A 24,010-nucleotide genomic window follows, 5' to 3' on the forward strand; every position below is an offset into this window, starting at 1 on the left:
CAGGGGACATCGCCGTGTGCAACGGGGACACCGCCGTGTGCCGCGGGGACACCCGGCCCGGGCGATCCCGCGCCCGCAGGTGCGGCGGAGCTGTCGGAGGCGGCCGCGGGAAATGCGCGTGTGTGTGTGTTGTGGGGAGCGGCGTGCGAACACCCGGCGGCCGCCAGGAAGGGGGCGGGCAGCTCCTCCTGCACCCGACACAGCCCGAGCTCCCGGGACGCACGTCCCTAGCGCGGCGTGCCCATCCGCATCCCGATCCCGGGGCCCCGGAGCGGAGCAGGGAGTCCCCAATCCCCGCCCCGGTGCGGCGGCCGCAGACCCAGCTCGGGCTTTACCTCCGACAGCGCCCGGCGGCCCACGCGCCTGCGCGCCAGCGCCCCCAGCGGCGGCCGCGGGAAGAGCCGGGAGCTGCCGCGGCCACCCCGCTCCCGTTCCCGCTCCCGTTCCCGATCCCGTCCCCGATCCCGTCCCCGCCCGCCGGCACCGCGCAGTGCCGTACCCGGCCCGGCCGGGCTCCCGCCACCCCTCCGTGCCTCATCGCGCCCGGCGTGGCGCAGCTCCCGCCAGCGAGCGGGTCGGTGGCAGGTGCCGGTGCGGCACCAGGGAGCGCCCTCAGCTCCTCCGGGCTCCGGACGCTGCCCGGCCCGCCGGTGAGTTGTGGGCAGCGGCGGCCCGGCGCTCTGCCGGCTCCGGCGGGAGCAGCGTCTGTGTCCGCTCCGGCGGGACTGGAAGTGCCGGGAAGGGCGCTCTGCCGCCTGCGCCGCTCCTGGCGTGCGGTTCGGAGCTTCGGGGCCTTCCTGCTTCCCTTCCTTCGCTCCATTCCCTCCCTCCCTCCTTTACTTCCTCCCCCTTTCCTTGGCCGCCGCGGGCCGGGTGGGAGCGTGTCCTTGCCGAACCCCGCCTGTGCCGCCTGTTCCCCAGGCACACCCCCGGCACTGCCAGCTGGCCGTTCCCGCTGTCTGTGTCATCTGTCCCAGCCCGTGCGCGCAGTCCTGTCCCAGGAAAGAAGGGGGAAGCTTGAAATGCCCCGCATTAGTTTTTGTTTCATTAATTTTTGTTTCATTAGTTTTTGTTCTGCGTAATCTTTTGGTGACGTTAATGTTTCCCGAGGGAAGCTCGCAGAGAACAATTGTTTCTTTCCATGCTGTAGTTTTGCTCTCGAGTTGAAAATAGGACCATTAGCCTGGGAAGTTAAAGGTTGAATATAACTCAAGGCGAGACGCAAAATAAAGCTGGAATGTGCCCAACCCTCATATAGAGGAACAAAAAATGTAAATAATTTTGTGAAGCTCAAACAACAGTTTGCAATCTTTCTGCAATTTTCCTAGAGTTTTTTTTTATCATCTAAAGACTGAATATGGACCCTGAAAGTGAAATAAAGAAGCAAATAAACCCCTTTTACTGCAATGTAAGTATTCACTTCAGAAGTTGTACCTAAACCAAGTGTGAATGTTATTTTTTTTCTCTTGAGCAAGCTTGGTAAATAGCACTGGACCTGAACTTGTTTTGGTGACTTTGTCATGTCTGACTTGGCTGTGTGTCAAGAATCGCTTATTAAAGTGAATAATATTATGTTTCTAAATAAAAGCATTGTTTTTAGTGGGTGATTAAGTGTAGATCCTGCTCAGAACAAAAAATCCTGATTTCCCTAGTTGTCAGGTTTATTGCTGTTTTTTTAAAGCACACTGGGATTTTAAGAGGAGAAGAAAATATTTGGGCTGCTGCTGTTCATTCACGTGAATTTAAACTTAATCTGCTCCCGTTTTGAACTGACCCAGGCATAAGCCAGCTGTGATAGGGAAGTTTTCCCAAGGGAGTGAGGCAGGCCCTGAGCTGATCAGAGTAAGTGTGGATGCAGCACTGAGGGGAACAGGCTCACCTCAGGTAGGTGTCATGGCTTGTCACAATTAATGCCCTGCCTGTGGCTCTCCCTTCCCTAGAGTGTGTGAGGAAGGTCTTGGATCCACCTTCACTTATCCACACATGCCCACACAGAAAGTGTTATGAGATAATGGCAGAGTTCTGGAGCATCTGAAATTCTCACGTGATGTGGAGACTCTGGTCTGTTTCACTGTCTTTTAGTAGTCTTGAAGCCTTAAAATATTCAGTTTCAGGAATTTGTCTAGTTTATTGCTCTAGTTTGTCTTTGAAGTGCTAGTACTTTTGTAGAACTTAAGCTATACCAACAATTTGATAGTAGATCTGTTTTGATACGAGTGGTATTTTATTTGTCTTGGTCTGTGTGCAATGCTAGAAATTCTTCTCTTTCATCTAGATTTGCAAAATCTGGTGTTCTTCTGCACTAAACTTGCAGACTCATTTCCTTGGAGCAAAACACAGGACGGTAAGATCAGCTTTGGAATGCACTTTTTGTCAGATTTTACCAATTTATTTAGCAATACATTATGGGGTTTGAAATCTAGTTTTTATTGTGGTGGTGAAACATACAATTTCAGATATTTAACTAGTTTTGCTAACTTACTGTCTTCTCTACAATGATAAAGTAGAATGTGGTTTTGTACGTTAGTCCTGTCAGAAAATGTTACAACTTTATGTCTAGTAAAGACAATACTTGAGAATACGTGGCTGTTAATAAAGGGAAAATGGAATTGCTTAAATCATAGACAATCTCCAGAAGAAAAAGAGATGTTTTTCTTTTTTAATTTTCATGTAGTTGTTCACCTGAGATAGTCTATGCTGTTGGTATTAATTGAACTTCTATATAACGAAAACTATGCATTGTTGTTTTTTGACTCTTAAATGCCTTTCTTATTTTTTGGTTGATAACTTGGTAATGTAGGTTGAAGAAGCACTGAAAACTCATGGCATGAGTAAGTGCAAGATTTTTTGCTTCCTGCTGTGTCCTGTACCCACATCTTTCTCCCTACCCCAATGTAGTTGTTTATGAAACAAATGAAAACAAGACTTGTTCTTTAAGACCTATCCTGTGCTTTTTTATGATATAGCTACCTAATCAATCAGTAATGTGAGCAAGAGGTATGCACAGTTGATTAACAAGCACTAGCTAGAAGACTAAAAATCACCTATGTTAAATTTTTGAGAAACCCTAAAGAATTCAAGACATTAGAGAGCTTCAAAAGTTAAAATATAATTTAAAATCCTATGCTTCTTAAAGCATGTAGAAATACTGTATGTACTTTACATTTGTTTTTGAAAAGGGTTTAATTTGCTTCAGCTAATGAAGATATTTTTAATACTTTTAATAAGTTTAATAAATCGTTAAACCTCCTCTGGGTCTTGATGAACTGGTCTAGTTCCAGAAGGAGTGAAGGTCTAACTACATTTGCAATTGTTCTCCTAACTTGGTTTCATGATGCACCAAAATGTTTTTTCAGGTTTCTACAGTTCACTGCTCCTAGAATTCTGTTTGAAAGTTGTTGTTCAAGTCAGATGTAGTCATTGGACCTACCTGATCTGAGAATTTTTGTTTGGACTGTAATGGAAATTTAAGTGATGAAATATTTAGCAGCTGTATGCTTGCTGAAATAAATATCCTGAAATTCCTGGGTGCCCTCAAATGTTTAGAGACATTGAACTTGATTGATCTTCCTCTCTGCCTGCTTCATTGAATCGCCTGACATGAAATAACTTTGTTGTTGTTTAGTGTGAATGTTTTTTGTCCATCTTTTGGAGCATGGTGCTACTGACACCAGGGTCAAGGGTTCATTCCTTGAACAGGACTCGATGATCCTTGTGGGTCCCTTTCAACTCACAACAGTCTGTGAATCTGTGAAAAAAATCTCTTAGCATGTTCAAAACTTAACTTAAACATAGCTGTTTTCTCATGTCAACAGAAGCTCTGAGTTTTTTTCAAGTATTCAGTCAGTTATTTTACCAAATTATTTTTATACTAACAATTTTATTTCCACTTCTGTGGGATTCTTTCGTTTTCTTCTTTGTGGTTTTTTTTTTTTTTTAGTTAAAACAGAAGGTTCCTTAGGAAAGAAATTGAAAACAACTGTGAAACTTCCTGATTTTGGTAAGAATGTTTAACATCTTCCCCAAAACCTCCCTCCCCCCAAAAAAGAAGAAGTGGAAGAAAAAAAAATTTTGAGGTACAATATTACAGGTGATGTCCAGATCTTATGAGGTTGTTGGGAGTCAATTTCTGTTCATTGTACTTTCAGTCTGCAGTAATATTTTGTAGTAATACTTTATTTTTGCAATACAAATGCTTTAAAAAGAGTGGAAATAAGATTGGGGACAATGTTTCATGATAACTGACTTAATTTGTGATGTGGGACCATGTACATGGGGACCAACTCCCCAAGCAGGGACTTGTACACGACTCAGTGATCCTTGTGGGTCCCTTCCAACTCAAAATCGTCCGTGAATCTGTGAAAAAAATCTCTTAGCACATTCAAAACTAAACATGGTTTAGTTTTCTCTTACCAGCAAAAGCTCAAAAAGTTTTTTCTAAAGTAGTCAGTTATTTTACCAAATTGTCCTTTCAGCTGTACTAACAATTTTATTTCCACTTCTTTCAGATTCTTACTTTTGTTTTCTTTTTTTTTTTTTTAGTTAAAACAGAAAGTTGCTTAGGGAAGAAATTGAAAACACCTGCGAAACTTTCCGATTTTGGTAAGAATGTTTAATGCCTCTCCCCACACCTCCCTGAAAAAAAAAAAGTGGAAGAAATAAAAAATTTTGAGGTACAACATTACAAGTGATGTCTAGATCTTAGCAGGTCATTGGGAATTTATTTCTGATCATTGTACTTTCAATCTGCAGTAATAATTTGTAATAATACCTAATTTTTGCAATTCAAATGCTGTGGAAAGAGTGGAAATAAGATTGAGGGAAATAATGTTTCATATTAACTGACTTAATTTGTGATGTGGGACCATGTATGAACAGGGATTCACTTGTATGTGAATTCCTTACAGCGCCACTTGAGCCAGAGAAGCTTCATGGACAGACACTGGAAGACCAGCTTAATACATGTAAAGAATCAGAACCTGCACTTGGTGAGAGCTTTTAATACTGTAATTGTTTGGTTTTGTGATATTTTCCTTTAAAGAGTACAGATCAGCTTTTTAAAATGTAAAGTCAGGTAATATGTTACAAAATCTCCTTATGGTTGTACTGAGTACCCAATAGTATGGTATGGAAGTGACAAATTGCAGTGACAAAATCATTGGATTTGGCCTGGAACATATTTGATTAGATATCTCAAGCTGACAATATTCTCTAGACACAATCTAAAGTGATATGACAAAAATGAGCTTTAACTTAAGAGATCAGTGTGGCTCTTTGCAATTTAACTACCCATCCAGTGGAGTGGAGATAGGAGTTGACAGAAAAAGCCAACTAGGGACATTCATTAAAATACATTCCCTTCTAATTAGTTAAAAAATAATTGTTGCTATTATTTTTTAGGATTTTTAAAATAAATTGTTGAGTACTATGTGGTAAGCATAAGACATCCTAAAAACATCAGTTTTATACCTTTGGTGTTCTAAGTCTAGACACCCAAAAGATAAAATACCTGATGGTTCCAAAAGTCTTCATTGATGTACTTGACATGCAGTAGTAATCTTTTCCTTATATGTCAGGGCTTTAAGATCAGCTCCTTTGCAACCAGCACTGATGATTTGTTCCAGCAAACATGAAATTTCCTAAGTTGTTTGGTTTTTGTTTTCAATACAGGACTTAATTACATAATAGAATACCGAACAAAAGACAATGTTCCTTTTCTCTATGAATGTCAACTATGTTACTGTAAAACAGGACTGAGTAACATGTTCATGCATGTTTGTGGTTCCAAGCACAGACTGGCATACTTGGTAAGTTCTTTTGTTTTTTTTTTTTTTTTAATGTAATGATTAAAGGGGAGAATTAGTTAGTCAAATTTTGATTAAAAAAAAATTAAGGTTTTACATAAGCTTTTGTGAAAATCTTGGTATTGCAATTGTGCAGGTGTGATGAATAGACTTAAAATTCTCATCAGTAATATGCATGTGTGTCCATTGCTTGATACTGAGTGCAGTTTATTCTGTTTTGGTCAATCAATAATGAAATCTGTAGCTAAAATGGATTAGAAATAAGTGTTTGACTGATTTTTGTATTATGTAAGAGAAGAGTATCAATGAAGAAACTATTTAATCTTTCAGATGCTTTGAAAGGAGCATATTTATAAATGAACATGATGCAATTAGACAATGTGATACATATTAGATTATTAGATAGAGTGACTTGGAATCAGTGGGGGGAAAACCCAACTCCTATTCTGTTTTGAGACTGGAGAAGACATGTCTGTTCTGTTGCTTGTTTTATGACAAAGCTCTTGAGGTTCACGTCAGCTCACAAACATTCAAACATTATAATTTTTAATATGTTTAGAGAAATTAGGCTTTCCAGTCTCTGAGTGTTTACTTGGCTTAGGATGAGCTGTAACAAAACTGAGAAAGCAATATACTGAAAAGTATTTTGATACTCCCCATAAAAGTCTCTCAAAATTGGTATTATGTTGAACACATCTTAAAGTCATAGACAGCTGAGTTCACATAGTATTTTGGGGTAGCTTCAGGCCTAATGTTGGGTGTGCTGCTATGAATCTGCAGTAATGTCTTTCATAAACACCATGCTGTTTCTGGTCATTCATTCAGATGTACATGCTGAGTTTTGATGTTCTCAGCTATTGCATTTCCTGCTAACTTGCAACTGTTTCCTGCAATTCTGAATCTTACACTTGTTAACTGCATCTCTCCTAAATTCTTAAATAAAATATAAAAATATAATAAGTCATGAAGGATAACTTTTAAGTTGTGCACCTGAGCTGGATTACCCTGGGTAGCAGAAAAGACGGGAGACTAAATGATTGGAATTTGCTCTGTTGAAAAAGGAGCCTGGTGGATAACAAGCTCAAGATAAGTAGTGTAGCTTGGTGTCAGTGAAGGCTAGCAGCAAGCTGAGCTCTACTAACAAGGGTACAGCCAGTAGATCAAAGGAAGTGATTATTCCCCTGTTCTTGATCCTTGCTAGGCCATATCCAGGGTATTGTGTTCAGTTTTGTGCTACTGCAGAAAGGAGGCTATTTATGAAATTGAGCTAGTCCAGTGGAGAACTGCCAAGATGGTCAGGGGCTGAAGCACACTTGTACTATGAAGAGAAGTTGAGGTAATTGGGTTTTTTCTGGCTGGAGAAGAAAAAGTGTCAGAGAGATCTAACAGTAACCCACCAGTACTTCAGAGGAGGTCATTAAGAAGGCAGAACCAGACCCTTTTTGGAGCTTCTTGGCAGGAACATAAATTCAAGCAGGGCGTTTTCCTACATGACACAAAGAAGTTTTTGCTGTGAGGGCAGTCAAGCATTGGAGCAGGTTGTCCAGAGAAAGGGGAAATCTCTCTCTCCAGAGGTTTTTAGACCCAAGCAGGCAAAGCCTGACGCAACCAGTTCAGCATTCAGTGTCAACCCTGTTTTGGGCTGAAGATTTGGCTTCAATTCCCTAAATTATTCTGTGCAGAACTATTTTAATAAGTTCTGCTATGTATATGTAGAAGTTGATTTATCTCCCATGATTATTAACTGTGCCAGATCTGGAAGGAGTCGTGTGACTTAAAGACTTGCATTTATTTTCTAGAGACAACATTATCCAGAGATAGCACAATCTGATGAAGTCAAGGGTAAAGGCTCTGAACTAAACAAAAGAGTTAGGCAAATTGGATTAACAATTGAGAAGAAAGAAGGAAGAAAACAAATACAGGTACATTTCTCTTAAGAATTCCAGAAGGTTTATATTTAATAAAGAAAAAAAATGTAATTTCCATTATGGTGGATGGATTTGCTTTGGAAGGTGGGAAAATCTTACTTTTTAAACCTTTTTACAGGTGCTTTTTGTCATTTTAGCAATTCTTCTGGGATTATTCTGGACAAAATTTCTCTATCTGAGTGCACAAATAACACAGAATATATATACTAATATTTAGTCAATTCACAGCTCTGTGTGTGTGTGTAAAATAAGATTTTTTTTTTTGTTGCTAGGAAACTGCCTTTATAATTTTTCTGAGTAGTTTCTGCTTTGTAAGCAGCTTGTGGCAATTGTCAGGGAAGCCAGGTAAAATTTCTCATAGTACAGATGGAAGTGTGGGAATTTGCAGGTTGACATGAAATAATCAGCAGTGCTGTGGCATCACAGAAGTGCCATAAACTTAAATTCTTAGGGGGCTGCCCATAAAGATGGGAAACTGACAGACCCTTAGAAACATATTCATGTGGAGATATCTTCATATTGCTCTCTGTTGATACTTACTTACACTGCAGTGGTATTTATAATGCCTTTATATGGACAGGATATTGGTGAAGTTTCTTCTTGAGGTTCACCTTACCACCAGCTGGTTCATGACAAGCTTAATGAGGTGCTCACAGTTCTTTGTGGTACACATTTAAATTGTTTTCTCCATCAACTTGTTTCCTGACAGGATCCCTAGCTAATGCTACTTCATGTGCATAGATGTCTCCTTCCAAAGTGGAGCTCCCAAGGTTCCTATGTTAAAGCTGGCAGTGTCCTCCCATTCTGTGTGATACTATCACACTTAGGTTCAAGAATTAGAGCCTGCTCTGATCGTACCCTTTTCTGATAAAAAAACAAGTATGGGAATATTGGAAGATAAGTCAAGAATGAATGCTGTAGAAGGGAGTGATTTCAGATTATCAAATCCATTCTGTCTGTCCTTCATTTTTAACCTCTGCTTAAAACAAAAATCAACTGACTGTTGGCAGCAACATTTTCATTTGACTTACTTGAATTTCTTCTTGACTTGAGATTGTTTATTTTACTTGAGATTTATGTTCATGGATATGAAAATATTTACTTCCATCTGTATTTTGTAGACCTTTTTGTTTTTCTAGGTAGTTTATTACCTCCATAGCAATCCATTTTTGATGTAGGGAACTTTTAAACACATTGTGTGTGACCTTGGTTAATTTTACTGCTATATCGTCTGAATTCAGCTGTTTAATTTCCTTTTATTTTCTAAGCTCTAGAAGAAATTTATTTGTGGTAAATAAATGTCTCAGTAACTAACTTATCAGCTTTTTGAATATCCATTGAGGGATTTACACACACATATTTTACACTACTGGTCATATATTCCTAGAAAAATAAAAATCTGTTATATCTATGAAATATCTATGAAATAATTTTATCCACAAAATAACTAACATAAATGGGTTTTATTTTTAGGTTGTTATAGGTGTTCCAAAACTGAGAAGGAAATGGCAAGAATGTAAGTGTGCTCAGTGGGGTGCAAATTATCAATTTCTAATTTGGTCCTCCTTTGATATAAATCAGACCAGTGTTGTCTCTGCAGTGTCAGATACTCACCAGCATTTTGGTGAACTGGACAAAAGGAGCAGGTTGGGGCTCTGTGCTAGTAGTTAATTTGCAGTACAGAAATCCATACAGAATTCTTAAAGCACAGCTATAGCTCTTCTCTCTGATAGAAAACTTTCTGTTTTACTAGACATTGATACTCACAGAATTGTAGGAATGTGGTATCTCTGAGATTTCCCCACTCAGTTAATGTTTTAAAACTCGTAAGTACAGTGTTGTCCAGGTGGACAGACAGTATTGCTGAATGCCACTTGAGGAAATGGCTAAACTTTGCTATGATTTGCATTACCTGAAAAATAAAGATTTGAATTAAAACTAATGTACTTAATTTTAGTGTATATTAGCATGTAAGTGGTACCTTAAAATAACTCAGTAGAAGTTATTTAAATTAGCAGTGTTGTACTCTGAAGAGAAAAATAGCCATTTTGAATCTAGAAAAGGGGTCTGAAATAAGCTGAGTCCTATTCAAATTAGATTTCTTGACTGTAACCTGTTGGTTAATGTGTCTTATTTTGCATGTGACTTTGTAGCATTCTACTACATTTATAGTATTTACATTTTTTAGGAGATGCAAGCATGTAATTATAACCAGGCTATAAAATACTTTGTTTAAACTTTGTTGCTGACTTGTAGTTCATATTTAATATGGTGTCACATAACAATGCTAATAAAATTATTCTTGGTGTTTGTAAGTACTATTGCCTAGAAACAGAGCTAGGTGAAATTGAAGTGCAGTAGTAGAACCACCCTCTATCAAGAAAATGTCCATTGTGCTACATTTCAAGCATGTTTGTTTAGCTCACAGTGCAGAGGGCAGCCCTTCAAAAGCTAAAGTTCAGCATGTGGATGCACCCCTTAGTGATGCAGAAAAAACAGATAATAAAGATGGGGAACTGACAGAGCCTATGCGAGGTAAGAGGAAAAATTATTTCTTTTATTGTTTTTTTTAACTTTCACCAGTGCATGAATTATGTACTACATGTGCCTGTTCATGGCTTCCACAGAGTTATAAAGGTGAATTTGCACAGTTGTGTGGATGGTCTTGGGGTCAGTGGCAAAGGAAGGAATAATCCCAGTGTTTGTGAAGAAAACATTCTACTTCTACTGATTTTTAGGTTCAATTTTTATTTTACTTCTTCATAAGATACCTTACTTCCACCTTTAGATTTTATTGATGTTGTCTTTAGAAGTATTCTTTGTTTAGAATATTTTTAAAATTAAACACTGGAAAAACATCACTTAACATACCTTTTTATTGTTTTAGATGAAAATAATGTTCAGGAGCAGAATGAAGAAAGGCAGGAAGAACAGGGAAAACCAGATGAAAAAGTTGAACCTAATAATGCTATTGAAAGCAGCAAAGGCAATGACTCAGAATGGTAAAAGAAAAAAAATCACCACCTTCAAACCCATTTAAATTAACTTAAAGGAAAATGTTATGTGTGACAATTGTCTGTATTGGATTTGCATAGTAAAATCCATGTCTTCTGAAATTGTGCTGAGCCTTAAACTTCTGTCATTGACAGAAAACCTGGTGTATGTAAAGTGACCTCAGACTTTGCTCTGGATGCAGCTGGCTCTTGTATTTAACTATTAACCCTAAAGTATAGTTGTCATGTGTTGCTCAAAATGTTCCAAAAGTATGTCTCCTCAGGGTTTAAAACTGCCTCTGTCGCAGGTTCATGTCAGATAGTTAAAGTGGTATGTGAACTGATTTTGGAAGGGAAACACAATCAGTAGTAGTTGAAACAGTTGGGGTTTCTCCTTTACAAAGGAGAATAAGTGTTTCAAAGGAGCAGCTGTGTTCTAAAATGGTGAAACTGTGCTTGCTGCTTGTGAGCATCTTATTAGTAACAGAGTTGTGAGGTGAGTAACTGCCAGCCTTTGCGTGAGGAGGACATCTCCAGCATTGGTCATCTTCCTGCAGCACCAGGAGCCACAGGAGGGCATTTGGAAAGGGATATACAGGCATCAAGCCAGACACAGGACTTTTGTTCCAAGTTAGTTACTTGGTTTTTTCTTAATGGCATTCCCTTGGAATGTGTTCTAACTTTTAACCAGTAGTGTCTCTCCCAGACATGGAGGGCTAACAGCTTTTGCTTGTTCATTGTTAAAGAAGAAATTTTCATGTTCCTGAAGTACATTTTTTCAGACTTGCCTCTCTGTGGAGCAGCCATTATGGAAAACAATGAATTGAAACCAGATTCAAGTCCAGGTTTATGAATCTTTGTGTTTACTTACTGGCTTTCAAATAACTAACAGTTCTGAATCTGAACCAGTCTGTGAAAACATGAAGAGTAGGAAATGTATAAAAGCTCAGCCATCCATGTCTGGAGATGCTGAGGTCTATTTCTGCCTGGTACTGATCTTCATTGTGCAGTCCTGTACTTTTAAATTTTAAGAATAGCTTCCTTTGGAATATCACTTAATGTTTTTCTTTTAATCTGGCTCAGATGGATTCTGGGTGACTATAAACAGCCAGGTGTTGCAGTGAGACACTGACTTGGAAGTTAGTAACTAAATTAGGGCTTCAGCTTGTTTCTTTACTATTTATTTATTCTTTTGAGACTACTAGAGAAGATAAGAACTCGATATATAGTGTCTTAAAAGAACTAAGATCAGATCCTCATTGACAGCTTGTTTCCACTTAAAGATTCTGCAGTGCCTGTCTGAGAATTTCTATGACTCCTCATTTCTTTGTATTTAAGTTTCTGAACACTCATCTGACGATATAAATTATATTATCATCATCTGCTTTTACTAAACTTTTGATTCCTAAGAAACATTTCAAGGCAGAAGAGGGCTTAGGCTTGGCAGTCATAGGGTGTTGGTGAATTTAAGAAACACCCAGCCACTCTCAGCCCTGGTTCCTGGGCTTGCAAAGGGTTGGAATGTATCTGTAGTAGTGGTAATGGCAGAACAGCACAAATATGGCACAGTAATGTTTTGCCATATGAATATTTTTATGCCCATTATTTGGTGACTGCATTGTAAACCACCAATTTTTTATAGCTGAATTTTTTAAAGGCTAGTTTTTGAAGTGCTGATAAAAATCCAGCTGTAATTAGGAGCCTTGTCTCGCTGCAATGTGTACAAAAATCTTGGAGCTATTACCACCAATGCCAAGCTTTTTTATTAACTCTGGGTTCTAGAGCTTATGTGCTAGATAACCACACTAAATAAAATCCACACAGCATAAATACTTTTTATGATGATCTGGGATGACTGGGATTTCTCTGAGGAAATAATATGTGACCTTTCTTTCAGAGTGTATCAGAACTACTGTAGTAGTAGTGTGGCAGGAATTTAAACTGATTAGCAGTTATTGGCTGGCTACACAATTTTGCTGAATCAGCGAACTGATTGATTTATTTATTCTATTTCAAGGTGTGAGACCAATAAACAATCAGAGGAAGAAAACACAGAAGCTCAGGTGAATATTTTTCTGTTAATGGGTTACTCCAGTTTCCAAATATTTGGGGGAATAATTCATATATGATTGGCAATGGTCTTTGCTTACTCAATATTATTGCAAATAAATTAGCTACAAAGTTACTAAGGCAAAACTATAAACAACAAGGTTTTTTCCTACTTTTTTATGAAAACCTATGTACACATTTCATAACAGCACAAGCAATTTGTATTGTAGAGTAACCATAGTTATTATTGTTTATTTGTATGTGCTGCATATAATAGATCTAAGGACCTCTTTTTATGTCAAACAGCAAGAATTTACAGAAGATCCTGAAGAATTCACTAGTCAAGAAGAACTGTTGGGTTATTTGGTAAGTGTTAAATCCTAGCTTGCAAGAAAATTTTTGGAAGAAAAATTTAAAAACTAAGAATGAAATCACTGGTTTGCTAAGTCTAAAATGTAGCAAGCAATGAAAGGCAGAATGTAGGCAGTCTTGTAATCTAACAGATTACCATTTTGCCAGAAGGCAGGATTCAGAATAAAATGAATGTCACTGAATTTATAATGTGTCTATTAATTTTCAAGTTTCTAGACATTGCTTTTGCCAAAATATTGGTTTACTGTCAGAGGAATTACTTGCATTGAAAATTATTTGTTTTCAACTATATCTTAGCTTCACTCCTTAACTACATGTTTAGGTAATATGACTTTTTTAAACTTTATTTCTCCTTTGTTTCTATAACTGGTCTATAATTTTCAAATGAGGAATTTGGAAATATGAAGTTCAGTAACAGAAAGAAGCAGAATGAAGACAAATATCAGAGATACAGAGAAAGGAAAGAAGGGATTTTTAAGAAATAAAATGCAAGTTGTGTATTAAAAACAGGGCTCCCCCATAACTGCAAAATGTGCCTCTCTGAAGTAAGTGTCAGTACACTGGAATTCTGTTCAGTTGTTGAAAATATGTATTAGGTACGCATGCACAGCAATGATACACTCAGTAACAGTGGAAAACTGTCCTTTTCCAGTTATTAGATGTATCAACAACAGTTGTGATCTTGCATACAGAAATGGTGATTTCCATAAAAGCACTGAAAAACTGTATGGAAATCTTTAGTGATAGTTGCTTGACCGATCTACTGCATGGTAATTAAGGCACTATTGACTATCATAAAATGGTTTTGTCCTCTTGTTTTATAGGAAATTACTAGGTATAGAGATTACACCTTGTCAATAAAACTTGAATTTGTTTTGAGGCATCTTCTTTCTTAATATGATTGTCCTCTGAGAAGAAAATAGGATTATTGAGAATGTGATTGGAACACTATTCTGTTTTGCAAAGTGTGGAAATCGTTTATTTTTTCATCTACTGTAATTTTTTCAAAAGCTGCATTGTGTTTCTATTGTTGGATTCAAAAGTTTGTTATGTGGTGAAAAGTAATTTTACAGGTATCTTTTCTGCACTTGCTGTTTGTATTCTGTAAAGCTGTCCAATAATTGTCTATACTATATTCTTTTATTACCTCCTAGCAAAGATATTCTTGCCACAATTTACTCTTCTTTTTCCAGATAGGTTTTGAGAAGATCTTCCTTAAATATAACTTGGGTAAACCAGGAGACAGAAGTACTATTAGTGGTAAAAATATAATACAGTCCCTGTTGTTACGCTGTCTCATATGAACTTAATGCTAAGTTTCTATTACTTATTTTCTATTGTCTGGTGTGTTTAAAGGTGTTTGTTTCTAATCCAGACGACTTTGAACTGCTAGGACACACCTGGAGTTCTTTGCTTTGTCCCCAGGAAAGTGTTTTCAGCATAATTTTCTTGGTGTAGACAAGAGGATGACAAATGTAGCCGTCTCTGTGAGTGCTGTTGGTGCTAGAACTTGCTTCCCTAGTGGAGCTTCACAGCTTCAAGATTGCTTTTTCTGTAGACTTTTAGGGAAAAATAAGGTTATTGTAAGGCAAGGCAGCATGTACATTTAAATTCAGTAGCATTCTGGCTTTTTGCTACATTCTAGAGAAATTGGTTATGACTATGTTGCCTCAGGGAAGGTGTACACATTCATTTGTATGCAGGCATCTTGGCAAGAGATCAAAATACTTAAGGAAAAGCATTATCTTCTATATCTGTCCAGGCATATTTTTGTTTTATTCCTTTTCAAATGATTGTGTTGCATAGCTGCATCTTCCTTCTCTTAGATTTCTCTTTCATTCTACCTTCCTTCCCCCAGTTTATGGGATTAAAAACTGTATTTGCTTTGTAATTCCATCTAAGTCTGACAAAAGGGTAGAGACACAGAGAAAATGAGGTTCCTGCAGGTTTGTTTACAAATTTTCATACTTCAGGTTTTCTGAGGAAAAATGTTTTATGGTGTGTTTTGTTTCTTTTTTCTCTAGCAAAGTTTTGAGATACTGAATGAAGATGATGCTTCATTTATCCTGAAAGTTACACAGACTCTCACAAATGCACTGGTGGAATACCGTCAGCAGGCTGCATCAAACAAAGTAATGTGGATTTTGTTTTGGTTTGTTCTACAAACCTTTAGATTCCTGTGATTGTGCATTTTAATTTTAGAGATGATACTATAAAACAAAAATACTGTGGAGACTGTATTGTAAGTTTTGCTCGTTAAATACAGAAATTTTGGTAGTGATGATAGGGTAAAATTTTAGCTTTTCTGTTGACAAGTCTTAATTTTTGGTCAACAGTGCTTGCTTATTTTTTATTGTTGATAGAAGGTAAAAATCATCTTGTCACTTATTTCCCATGCTTTTCCTTCCATCTAAGTTTTTCTGCTCATTTTGCTCATTTTTAATTCTGACTTAAGCTTTTCTCATCTCTACTGACTTGCATAACACTCCTGTTCTGTATCCTGTTCCTGTTCCCAGGCTTCACTTTATTCACCATGCATCAGTGATGTGATTTGTTTTTCTTATACAACTTCTGGTCCTACTCTTTGGAGTGTTTATCTAAGGTCTCATTCTTCGTCCACTATTAGGAACCCAGTTTTTCCCCTCTTCTGACTGACTTATCTTTACATAAGCAGTACATATGGAGGTGTTTTGAATACTTTTCTGAGGCTGCTGACATTGTTACAAAATAATGAAGTCCTAACTGAAATAACTGTCAACCTACAAGGTGTGGAAGACCAAAATGTTTTCCTACATTAGGCCTTGTTAGTATTCTAAACTGTGATCTTTCAACTGGTAATGTTTTTAGCTAAATCTTCTATTATGAGCTAAATCTTCTATTATTATAGAAGCTAAATCTTCTATTATTATAAATGCTTCCTTTTGAAATCTGACAAGTTGAGAATTAGGCTCAATGAGTATCACTTCTTTGCCTAAGATAGAGCTTTTTCAGACATAGAGAGATCTGATGGGCAGTGTGTACAGAGAAGTTATTAGCCCTACGATTTGCAAAGAAATATGCGATTTTTCAGATTTGGTAGCAGAAATACTGGTCTTTTATTTGGTTTGTGATCATTAAAAATGTAGTAGTTCATTGTTCCAAGAGGTTGTCTTGATGAGATTTTAAACTTCTATTTATTTTTTTTTAAACTCATAGGACCACCTAGGTGCTGGATATAATGGAGAAGCAGCACTAGAATATTCCACAGAACAGCCTGGCCCAACTTCAGCAGATATTAATGACTCTGACACTGGTAATGTTGGCTTTGCAGTCTTTAATATAGTTTAATCTTAATATTAAATGTTGCATAAATGATAGTAAGCCTTTCTTCCTGCTTTTCCAAAAGCAGTGGTTAAGAGCAGAATAAAGCCAGAGTCAAGTAGCATAAATGGTTTGGGGTTTTTCCCCCACTCTCTACTAACATTAGAAGACAATTGAAATACATTGATCCTACTTAACTGTAGGATTTGGGGAGAAATTGAGTTAGTACCAACTCTGACTGTCCTGTCCTCTGTTTTCAAAGGCACCTTTTTCTAAGGAGACTTTCAAAGTCTCTTTGGCTTTTTTTTTCCCCCAATATTTTTTCCCTTCTTGATGGAGGAGATGTTTCCTGCAGGTTTAGTCAAATCAAGATGTTAGTAGAAAGTTATGTGGCAGAGGATGAATAATTCTCTTTAATACCTGAATACTTCAGCTAATTGGGCTCAGTATTTCTGATTAATTTTTTCAAACAATCCTGGATTTCTTGGAGGTAATTTTCTTCTGATAGAAACAAATAGCTGTTTTTCTTAAACTTAGGAAGTACAACCCTATGCTTGGAAAGCCAAGAATCCTGGAATACTAGGGAAGTTATTCTGTGTGATTTTTTTTTTTCTGTACTGTGTCAATTTTCTAGTTTTTCTAGAAAGTTTAGCTTTTGAAAACCTTAATTTTTACAATGGTAATACCAAAAATTGCAGTGACTTTGAATATGTGAGATTTGAGACTTTTATTCTGTTTTTGTAAGTGTAATGGAAATAGCTTTCACCTACTTCCCCACCGTTGTTTCTCCAGGATTTTCTGTAACTGGACAGCATTCCTGACTCTTGGTGGTTTGAAAATACAGCCAAGTCAGGTGTGAAAAAGCCCTGTTTAGAGAAATAAGTGGTGAAGTCTCTTCAGAATCCCCTTTTACTGAAAAACAGTATTTCCCTTCTTTAGACTACTCAAGCAGCTGGTCAGCTAAGCAGTTCTTACCAGCCAATGAAGATGAAGCCCAGAACTTTTCAAGTGGCTCTTTGGAAACAGCATATGAGAACAACATCACGACTGAATTTTTGAAGAGTGTAAGAAACATGAATGCTGAGGAGGTTACTGACACCCTGCACAAAATAGCAGCATCAAATCCAGCTTTCAGAGGTAATTTGCATACACATGTACACACACACATGCACATATATAAACACATACGTAACATCATTTATTAGCTGGGAAATATCAAGGACTTATATGGGTCAAAGAACTTTGAGGTATTAGGGAGAGTTGAAGAGAATTCTTTTTTCCCACCCTTAACTTTTGCAGGATCCAGTTTAGGAATGGTATTTCAGAATAGCTGCTTTCCCATACAGGCATTAGTAATTGCTGATTTTTTTTTTAATTCTTCTCTCATTTTTGCATAGTAATATTTGCATGGCAAGAGACAGTAAACTAAAACCAAATATATTGTTATTAAAAAATTAGAATCTTCTCTGAGCTGTAAGTGGAGAAATGCTAGTTTTATGAATACCAACAGTGAAGAATTTTTTTATTTACCAGTTCCTGAAAGAAGTGTATTTGCACAGTAACATAGAAATAATAATGAATCAGAGACAAGTAGTCTCCCTTTTGCATACAACTTTCTAATAAGTGTCAGCTATTAAACCTTCCCATGTCTTCAGTCAACTCCTGCTCTCTCTTCAGAAGCTTCCTGTGTATGTTTCTAAGCTTCTCAGAGTGTGTAACCTCACAAAGGTTAAAAGATGAACACTAAAGATGAGTACATTGTAGGAAAGCTTACAGTTTCCAGGCACATACTGATTGTTCTCCATTAAGGTATTTTTCTTTTAATGAGGAAAGATCCAAAACTCATCTCAGCATCTGAATGTTTCAGTATAACATGTATTTTTAAATTAATTTTATCATAAAATTGCTTGTTTTTTGATTTTGTTTGTTTGTTTGCCTTTAACTAAGGAATCGATATACCGAATGTTATAAGGATCCTGACTGAAAGTGGAACTCTGAGGGGACCAAGCAATGGCAGCACACAGTGACATGGTACTTAATAGAGATAATGTAGCAATGTTTACTTCCTCTAAGTTTGTTGCTTTACTTCATTTGACCTCATGGAGTTATTTTGTTTTACATTTAAGTTTTGTACAGTGTTTTTTTATATTAAATTAATAACTTGCTTTTGATGTTCTTGTTATTTATTTTTCCATTTAGCTGAAAGTTCTATATTGTGGAAAGGTTGTAAAGCTCGTGCTCATTCTTTCTGTGTTAAAACAGCTTTTTAAAACAAGCAAGGTAAACTTGCTTTCTTCAGTTTTATTAAATATATTGACAGTCTGAACTTTTCTTAATGTTGGTTCTTTTACAAAGAATTATTAGCAGAATGAACTACTGCACTCAGCAGTACAAACTCATCCTACTAGAAATGCTTGGAAGTTATTCCCTGTGGCTGCTGGGACTGACTAAAAAGCCTTTGTAATAAAAACTCTTTCCCATATAAGGGTTATGAACAAGTCTCCATATCTTTTTCTTAATAAGATTAAAAATAATAATAAAAAGTCAGCGCTGTCAGTCTCTTGCTGAGACTAGAAGTGTCTTGATTATAGCTGATTTAGGGAGCATAGAAGCTCAGCAAAGTTAGTAGAAGTTTGCAAATTTAGAGATATTTCCCAACAGGAAATATAAGCAGGCTCTGACTAAGAGGCACTGATGGAGTGGCAAGAGTATCTTTTGTCTTTTATCCTGCCAGTATGAGAATGAAATGAAAGCTGGCTTACACTGTCCTTCAGGCTCTTTTAACATGAGTTTTTTTCCAACTAAAGTAGTTCTGGTTCTGACTGAGTGTACATGTCTCTACATTAATGACTTCTACTTTTGTAGGAGGGTGAAAAAATGTTTTGAATGGTTATAGATTAGTTTGCTTGGGAAAAAATATTTTTTTAAAGTGATTAAAATTCAATTCCTGCTTGTGATGCTGGGTAGCATTCAGTGGTTCTAATTAAAGCTCTTCAGCTTTGCAGCCAAATACTGATGTAACTTAGACATGCTGGGGCCAGATGGCATATGAACTTTTTAGTGTTAACTTACTTTTTTTTTGAGATCTGGATGGAATTTGAGAATTCTCATCCTGATGGTTTCACATCTTCATACCATGGAATGCAAGATGCAGTAAAACTAAGGTAACAAAGAAAGCAGCAACAAAATTTATGAGTTTTATTATGTGAATGGACCCAGGAAGGAAAACAGTTCACAGAAAAATTAAAACATTGTGTTTTAAAGAAACTCTGAGGAATTTCTGGAAGGCATCTAAATCTGTTCTTATCAGAGGCAGAGATGGAACCAGAGTTCTTACATTTCATTTACTCTGTATAGGAATAATTTTAATGCCTGCTTCATGGAGGTGAATTTAATCAGCAAAAATTCTGAATTCTGAAAATAAAAATAGAAACATCTTTTTCCTGTTTGTTTTCAAGATGCAAAACAATCTTGTATTAAAATAACAAAATTAGAATATTCAACTGTTGTAAATGGCCATCTCTGAGACAGCTTCTTTTTCCTCTTACTGTGGAATCATTTCAAGTGGAAATAGAGTTACAATAAAGTTGAAGTGACTTGGATTTGAGATGGATTTTTTTGCTTGGGTACAGGAGGAGCATGCTGACAAAGAAGATCTAAATCTGTAGTACACTGACATAAAATGGTTGAATGGCATGCTGCAGAGTGCTGCTGTGCCTCTCAAAGACAGCTGAGAAGCCTGAACTGGATAAGAGTCAGCAAGTGAATGCTTCTGGAACTGTTTTCAAAAAACACAGTCCAACATAGTCCATCCAGCTGTACAATTATTTTTATTTTTTCCTTTCTTACCAGGTGCAAATAGAGGCTGAAGAAGCATTGTATTATTTTGTTCTTTTATCTGCCTCTGTTTTGTGATGGCTTGGTGTATTCTCATACTAATGGAAAACTGTATATTTGTTCCAAAATACATTTTAATGTTTTACTTGTGCCAGTATTGCAAAGTAAGGAAGAAAAAGAAGTATTATCTTTACTGGTAATATTTAAACAGTGCTGTTGGTGGGGTTTAATATTATATTTTTTTGGTTTCTCACAATAATAGCAAGGCAGACTTCTGAGGTAACTAGAGAATTAATAAAATTAAAAGTTAACCAATAACAAAAATTAAACTAAGAGAAAATTAATTTTCTGTAAAGCTTCATCTAGGTTTTTACATATTTTACTGAGACCAGAGAGCGTAGAGGAAAATGATTTTTAACAAAAAGCTGCAGAACTCCTATTCCTCACAGAAGGCACAAAGGGGAAGGGAGAAGGGTGTTCACAGGTTAATTGGCAGGAAATAAGAAGTTTAGAGCTTGCAACTGCAGAGTTAGTGTCTCGTGTGAATTGAGACATTGTTGTAGACAGGTGTGGAACATCCTCCTTGTTTGTTGCTTCCTGGGTCTCCCAGGGTTTCGTGCTCTCTTTCTGATGTGGGAATTCATTACCCCTTTGGAGCAGCAAGCTTTATCTGGGTATGCACAAAAGCCTGCAGCATGCCTCGTGGTTTATATGTGAAATAATAACCTTGTGTGTGTGAAATAATAACAATAACCTCAAATGCCAATGCTCACTCTGCAGTGCCTTCACTGGAAGAATCACAGAATCAATTAGGTTGGAAAAGGCCTTAGATCAAGCCTAACCCATGACCCAATACCATCATGTCTACTAACCTGTGACACTCCTCTCTTTCCTGCAGGGATGGGGACTCTATCATCTTCCTGGGCAGTCCATTCCAATGTTCAACCCTTTTCAGTAGAGAAATTCCTCCCAATGTCCAACCTAAACTACCCCTGACACATTTAAGACCGTGTCCTCTCATCCTGTTGCTGATTGCCTGGGAGAAGAGGCCGACCCACACCTGGCTACACTCTCCTTTCAGGTGGTTGTAGAGAGGGAGGGATAGGGTCCCTCCTGAGCCTCCTTTTCTCCAGGTTAAATAACCCCAGCTCCCTCAGCTGCTCCTCACAGGACTTGTGCTTATCTGGGTACTGGTTATTATTAATGCATCTTTTTTCTGCTGTGGTGCCTGAGCAGCCATGTTTTAAGGGAAGGGAGTTCATCTTCACAGAACTCCAGAGTAAACCAAGGTGGAAGGGACTCATGGAAATCACCGAATTCAGCCCCTGGCTGGAGGTATATCCTGCACAGGACACCCCAAGAGCCACACCATGTGCTTGAGAGCCTTGTACAAACACATCTAACTCAGGCTTGGTGCTGTGATCACTTCCCTGGGGATCCTGTTCCAGAGCCCAGCCACCCTCGGCATGAAGAACCTTTTCCTAATATCCAACCTGTGAAAAATGCCTATCACTTGTTTTAAAAAGTTTAATAGTAATAAAATGGTTATAAAAATAGTAATACAATTAGAGTTATAATAATTTGGACAATTTGAATTAGGACAATATGAGACAATAGACACAAAGAATTACGGACGTCTGGGTACCTTTTTCTGGGCAGCACAAGCCTGAAAAAGGACACATGTTAACAAAGGATTAACCCTTAAAAACAACAGCCTGTTGCATATTCATACACCTCATACATGATGCATAAATTCCATTCAAACACAGGATTCTGTCTGGTCATTGCCAACTTCTTCCTCCAAATCCTAACAGTGCCTTTGAGGTGGGAAGAAGTTTCTTCTGATAAGACAGCAATAAATTCTTTTTCCCTGAAAGATTTAGGTGTCCTGTGGCTGCTACCTTGCTGCAAGTCCTTTCTTTAAAAAAAGTATCCTACATAGCATAGTTTCTATTTTAACATTTTTTATAACCTTAAACTATATTTAACACACTACTTAAGAGAATTAACACAGCATTACTTTCTAACACAACACATATAATATTAATTTTAATATTTGCAAAAAGCTGTCACAGACATATTTTCAGAAAAATCCTTTCCTTAGGATTTTTCCTCCTGGCCTCAGGAACAAAATGTAAACAACGGTTATCTGCTGCTGTGGAATGCAACAGGTGGAGCTGTGATTGGTCTCATGTGGTTGTTTCTAATTAATGGCCAATCACAGTCAGCTGGCTCGGATTCTCTGTCTGAGCCATAAGCCTTTGTTATCATTCCTTCTTTTTCTATTCTTAGCTAGCCTTCTGATGAAATCCTTTCTTCTATTCTTTTAGGATAGTTCTGATATAATATATATCATAAAATAATAAATCAAGCCTTCTGAAACATGGAGTCAGATCCTCGTCTCTTCCCTCATCCTCGGACCCCTGTGAACACGGTCACAAAAAGCCAATCACAAAATACGCATTTTTCACAAACCCAAACCTCCCCTGACACAACCTGGGGCCATTCCCTCGGGTCCTGTCCCCGGTCACCACAGAGAAGCGATCAGTGCCCGCCCCTCCCGTTCCCCTCACGGAGGGGGCGCCGCCGGCACCCCCGGGGCCGCCCCGCCTGCAGAGGGCGCCAGGGCGCGCGGCCGCGGCGGAAGCGCGCGTGCCCCAGGCGCGTGGGGCGGGCGCTGGCGGCGCCGCTCACGTGGGCGGCCGCTTCCGGGCAGGCGCTCGGCGGGGGCGGAAGCGGGGCTGGCGCTGCCGCGCGCGTGGTTGGTGAGTGAGGGAGCGAGCGGCCGCGCGCGGGCCGGGCGGGAGGAGGCGGACGGGGAGCGGGATCGGGATCCCGAGGCCGGCGCGGTCCCTCTCGGTCCGGCCCTGCTGGCGGGGCTCGCCGCGCTCGCCCGGCCCCTGCGCCAAGGGCCGCCCGCCTTTTGTGCGACCCGCCCTCCCTCACGTTCCTGCGCCAGGGAGGCGGCGGGAAAAGCGGGAGCCGCGGCGGCGCGGGCCGGGTGCCGCTCCCGGGGAAACCGGCGGCATCGGCTCCGCCGCGCGCCGCCGCCCCTGCCCCACCTCCCCCGGCGGCTTCTCCTCGCCGCCGCTCCCGCCTCGCCCGGCGCTCCCTGGGGCCGAACTCGCGGCCTCCCCGGCGCCGGGCCGGCACTGACGCGCATTATTTGAACGCCTCGCAGAGCGGCTGCAGCGGGGCGGAGGGAAGCGGCGTTCGGGGAGCGAGCCGAAGGATGTCCCGGGACGGCGAGGAAGGCAGCGTGACCGCCTAGATCCGCGGAAGGAGCGGCCGCTCCGGCGCTCGGGTACGGCGGGCGCGGCGCGGGCTCGGGCGGCGCCGTGCGGTCCCGGTGGCGGCAGCGGCGGGGGATGCGCTGGCGGCGCGGGAGCGCGCGGAGGTGATCGCCTGTAAGTATCGCTGTGCTGTGCCGGGAGAGAGCTCGCCCGCGGGGAAATGCGTATCTGATCGGAGGAGTCGGGTAGGGCGTGTGCCTTGCCTTCGGGTCTCTCAGGATTTTCCTGACTGAGCAAGATTGTGAGGTTCCCGAAGGATGCTGCTTGAGAGCTGGGAGGGAGTGAAACCAGAATCATTTGATTGGAAAAGAGCTCCAAGATCATCAGGTCCTACCTGTAACCGAGTATTTTTTCTGAGCCTGAGGTGAGGGTGCCTGAGTGACATTGGAAGTGGTGTCTGAAAAGCGATGCATGCTACTTTATGTTCAAGGAAC

At 39.4% G+C, this 24,010-nt stretch overlaps 2 protein-coding genes across 7 annotated transcripts in view; both read left to right on the forward strand.

The window, feature by feature from the left end:
- Nucleotides 1-433: 433 nt before the first annotated feature.
- Nucleotides 434-20,773, forward strand: LOC132075782 (uncharacterized). Of its 4 annotated transcripts, XM_059476489.1 has the most exons (19): nucleotides 1,122-1,408; nucleotides 1,779-1,884; nucleotides 2,276-2,344; nucleotides 2,801-2,831; nucleotides 3,941-4,000; nucleotides 4,543-4,602; nucleotides 4,908-4,988; nucleotides 5,671-5,807; nucleotides 7,604-7,726; nucleotides 9,206-9,248; nucleotides 10,154-10,267; nucleotides 10,620-10,734; nucleotides 12,743-12,788; nucleotides 13,081-13,140; nucleotides 15,171-15,278; nucleotides 16,342-16,438; nucleotides 17,386-17,583; nucleotides 18,394-18,477; nucleotides 20,079-20,773. In XM_059476489.1, coding segments are annotated over exons 1-18 (1,530 nt in total). In that variant the 5' UTR covers nucleotides 1,122-1,406; the 3' UTR covers nucleotides 18,474-18,477; nucleotides 20,079-20,773. The 4 variants fall into 4 exon arrangements, with proteins under 4 accessions (XP_059332488.1, XP_059332472.1, XP_059332463.1 ...); XM_059476505.1 differs by lacking the exons at nucleotides 1,779-1,884; nucleotides 20,079-20,773 and adding an exon at nucleotides 434-650 and having other exon boundaries at nucleotides 1,329-1,408; nucleotides 18,394-18,611; XM_059476480.1 differs by lacking the exon at nucleotides 20,079-20,773 and having other exon boundaries at nucleotides 18,394-18,611.
- A 2,708-nt stretch (nucleotides 20,774-23,481) lies between these two features.
- The window catches only part of TEX10 (testis expressed 10), a 54,124-nt gene continuing 53,595 nt past the window's right edge, over nucleotides 23,482-24,010 (forward strand). For 2 of the 3 annotated variants that reach the window (XM_059471377.1, XM_059471388.1), the window contains exon 1: nucleotides 23,482-23,690. The gene's annotated coding sequence lies outside the window, so the exon portion shown is untranslated. Of the gene's footprint in view, nucleotides 23,691-23,842; nucleotides 23,941-24,010 lie in introns of those variants that run through there. The other variant, XM_059471381.1, reaches the window with a different exon arrangement.

Source organism: Ammospiza nelsoni, chromosome 1, assembly GCF_027579445.1.
Source record: "Ammospiza nelsoni isolate bAmmNel1 chromosome 1, bAmmNel1.pri, whole genome shotgun sequence".
NCBI classification, from domain to species: Eukaryota; Metazoa; Chordata; class Aves; order Passeriformes; family Passerellidae; genus Ammospiza; species Ammospiza nelsoni.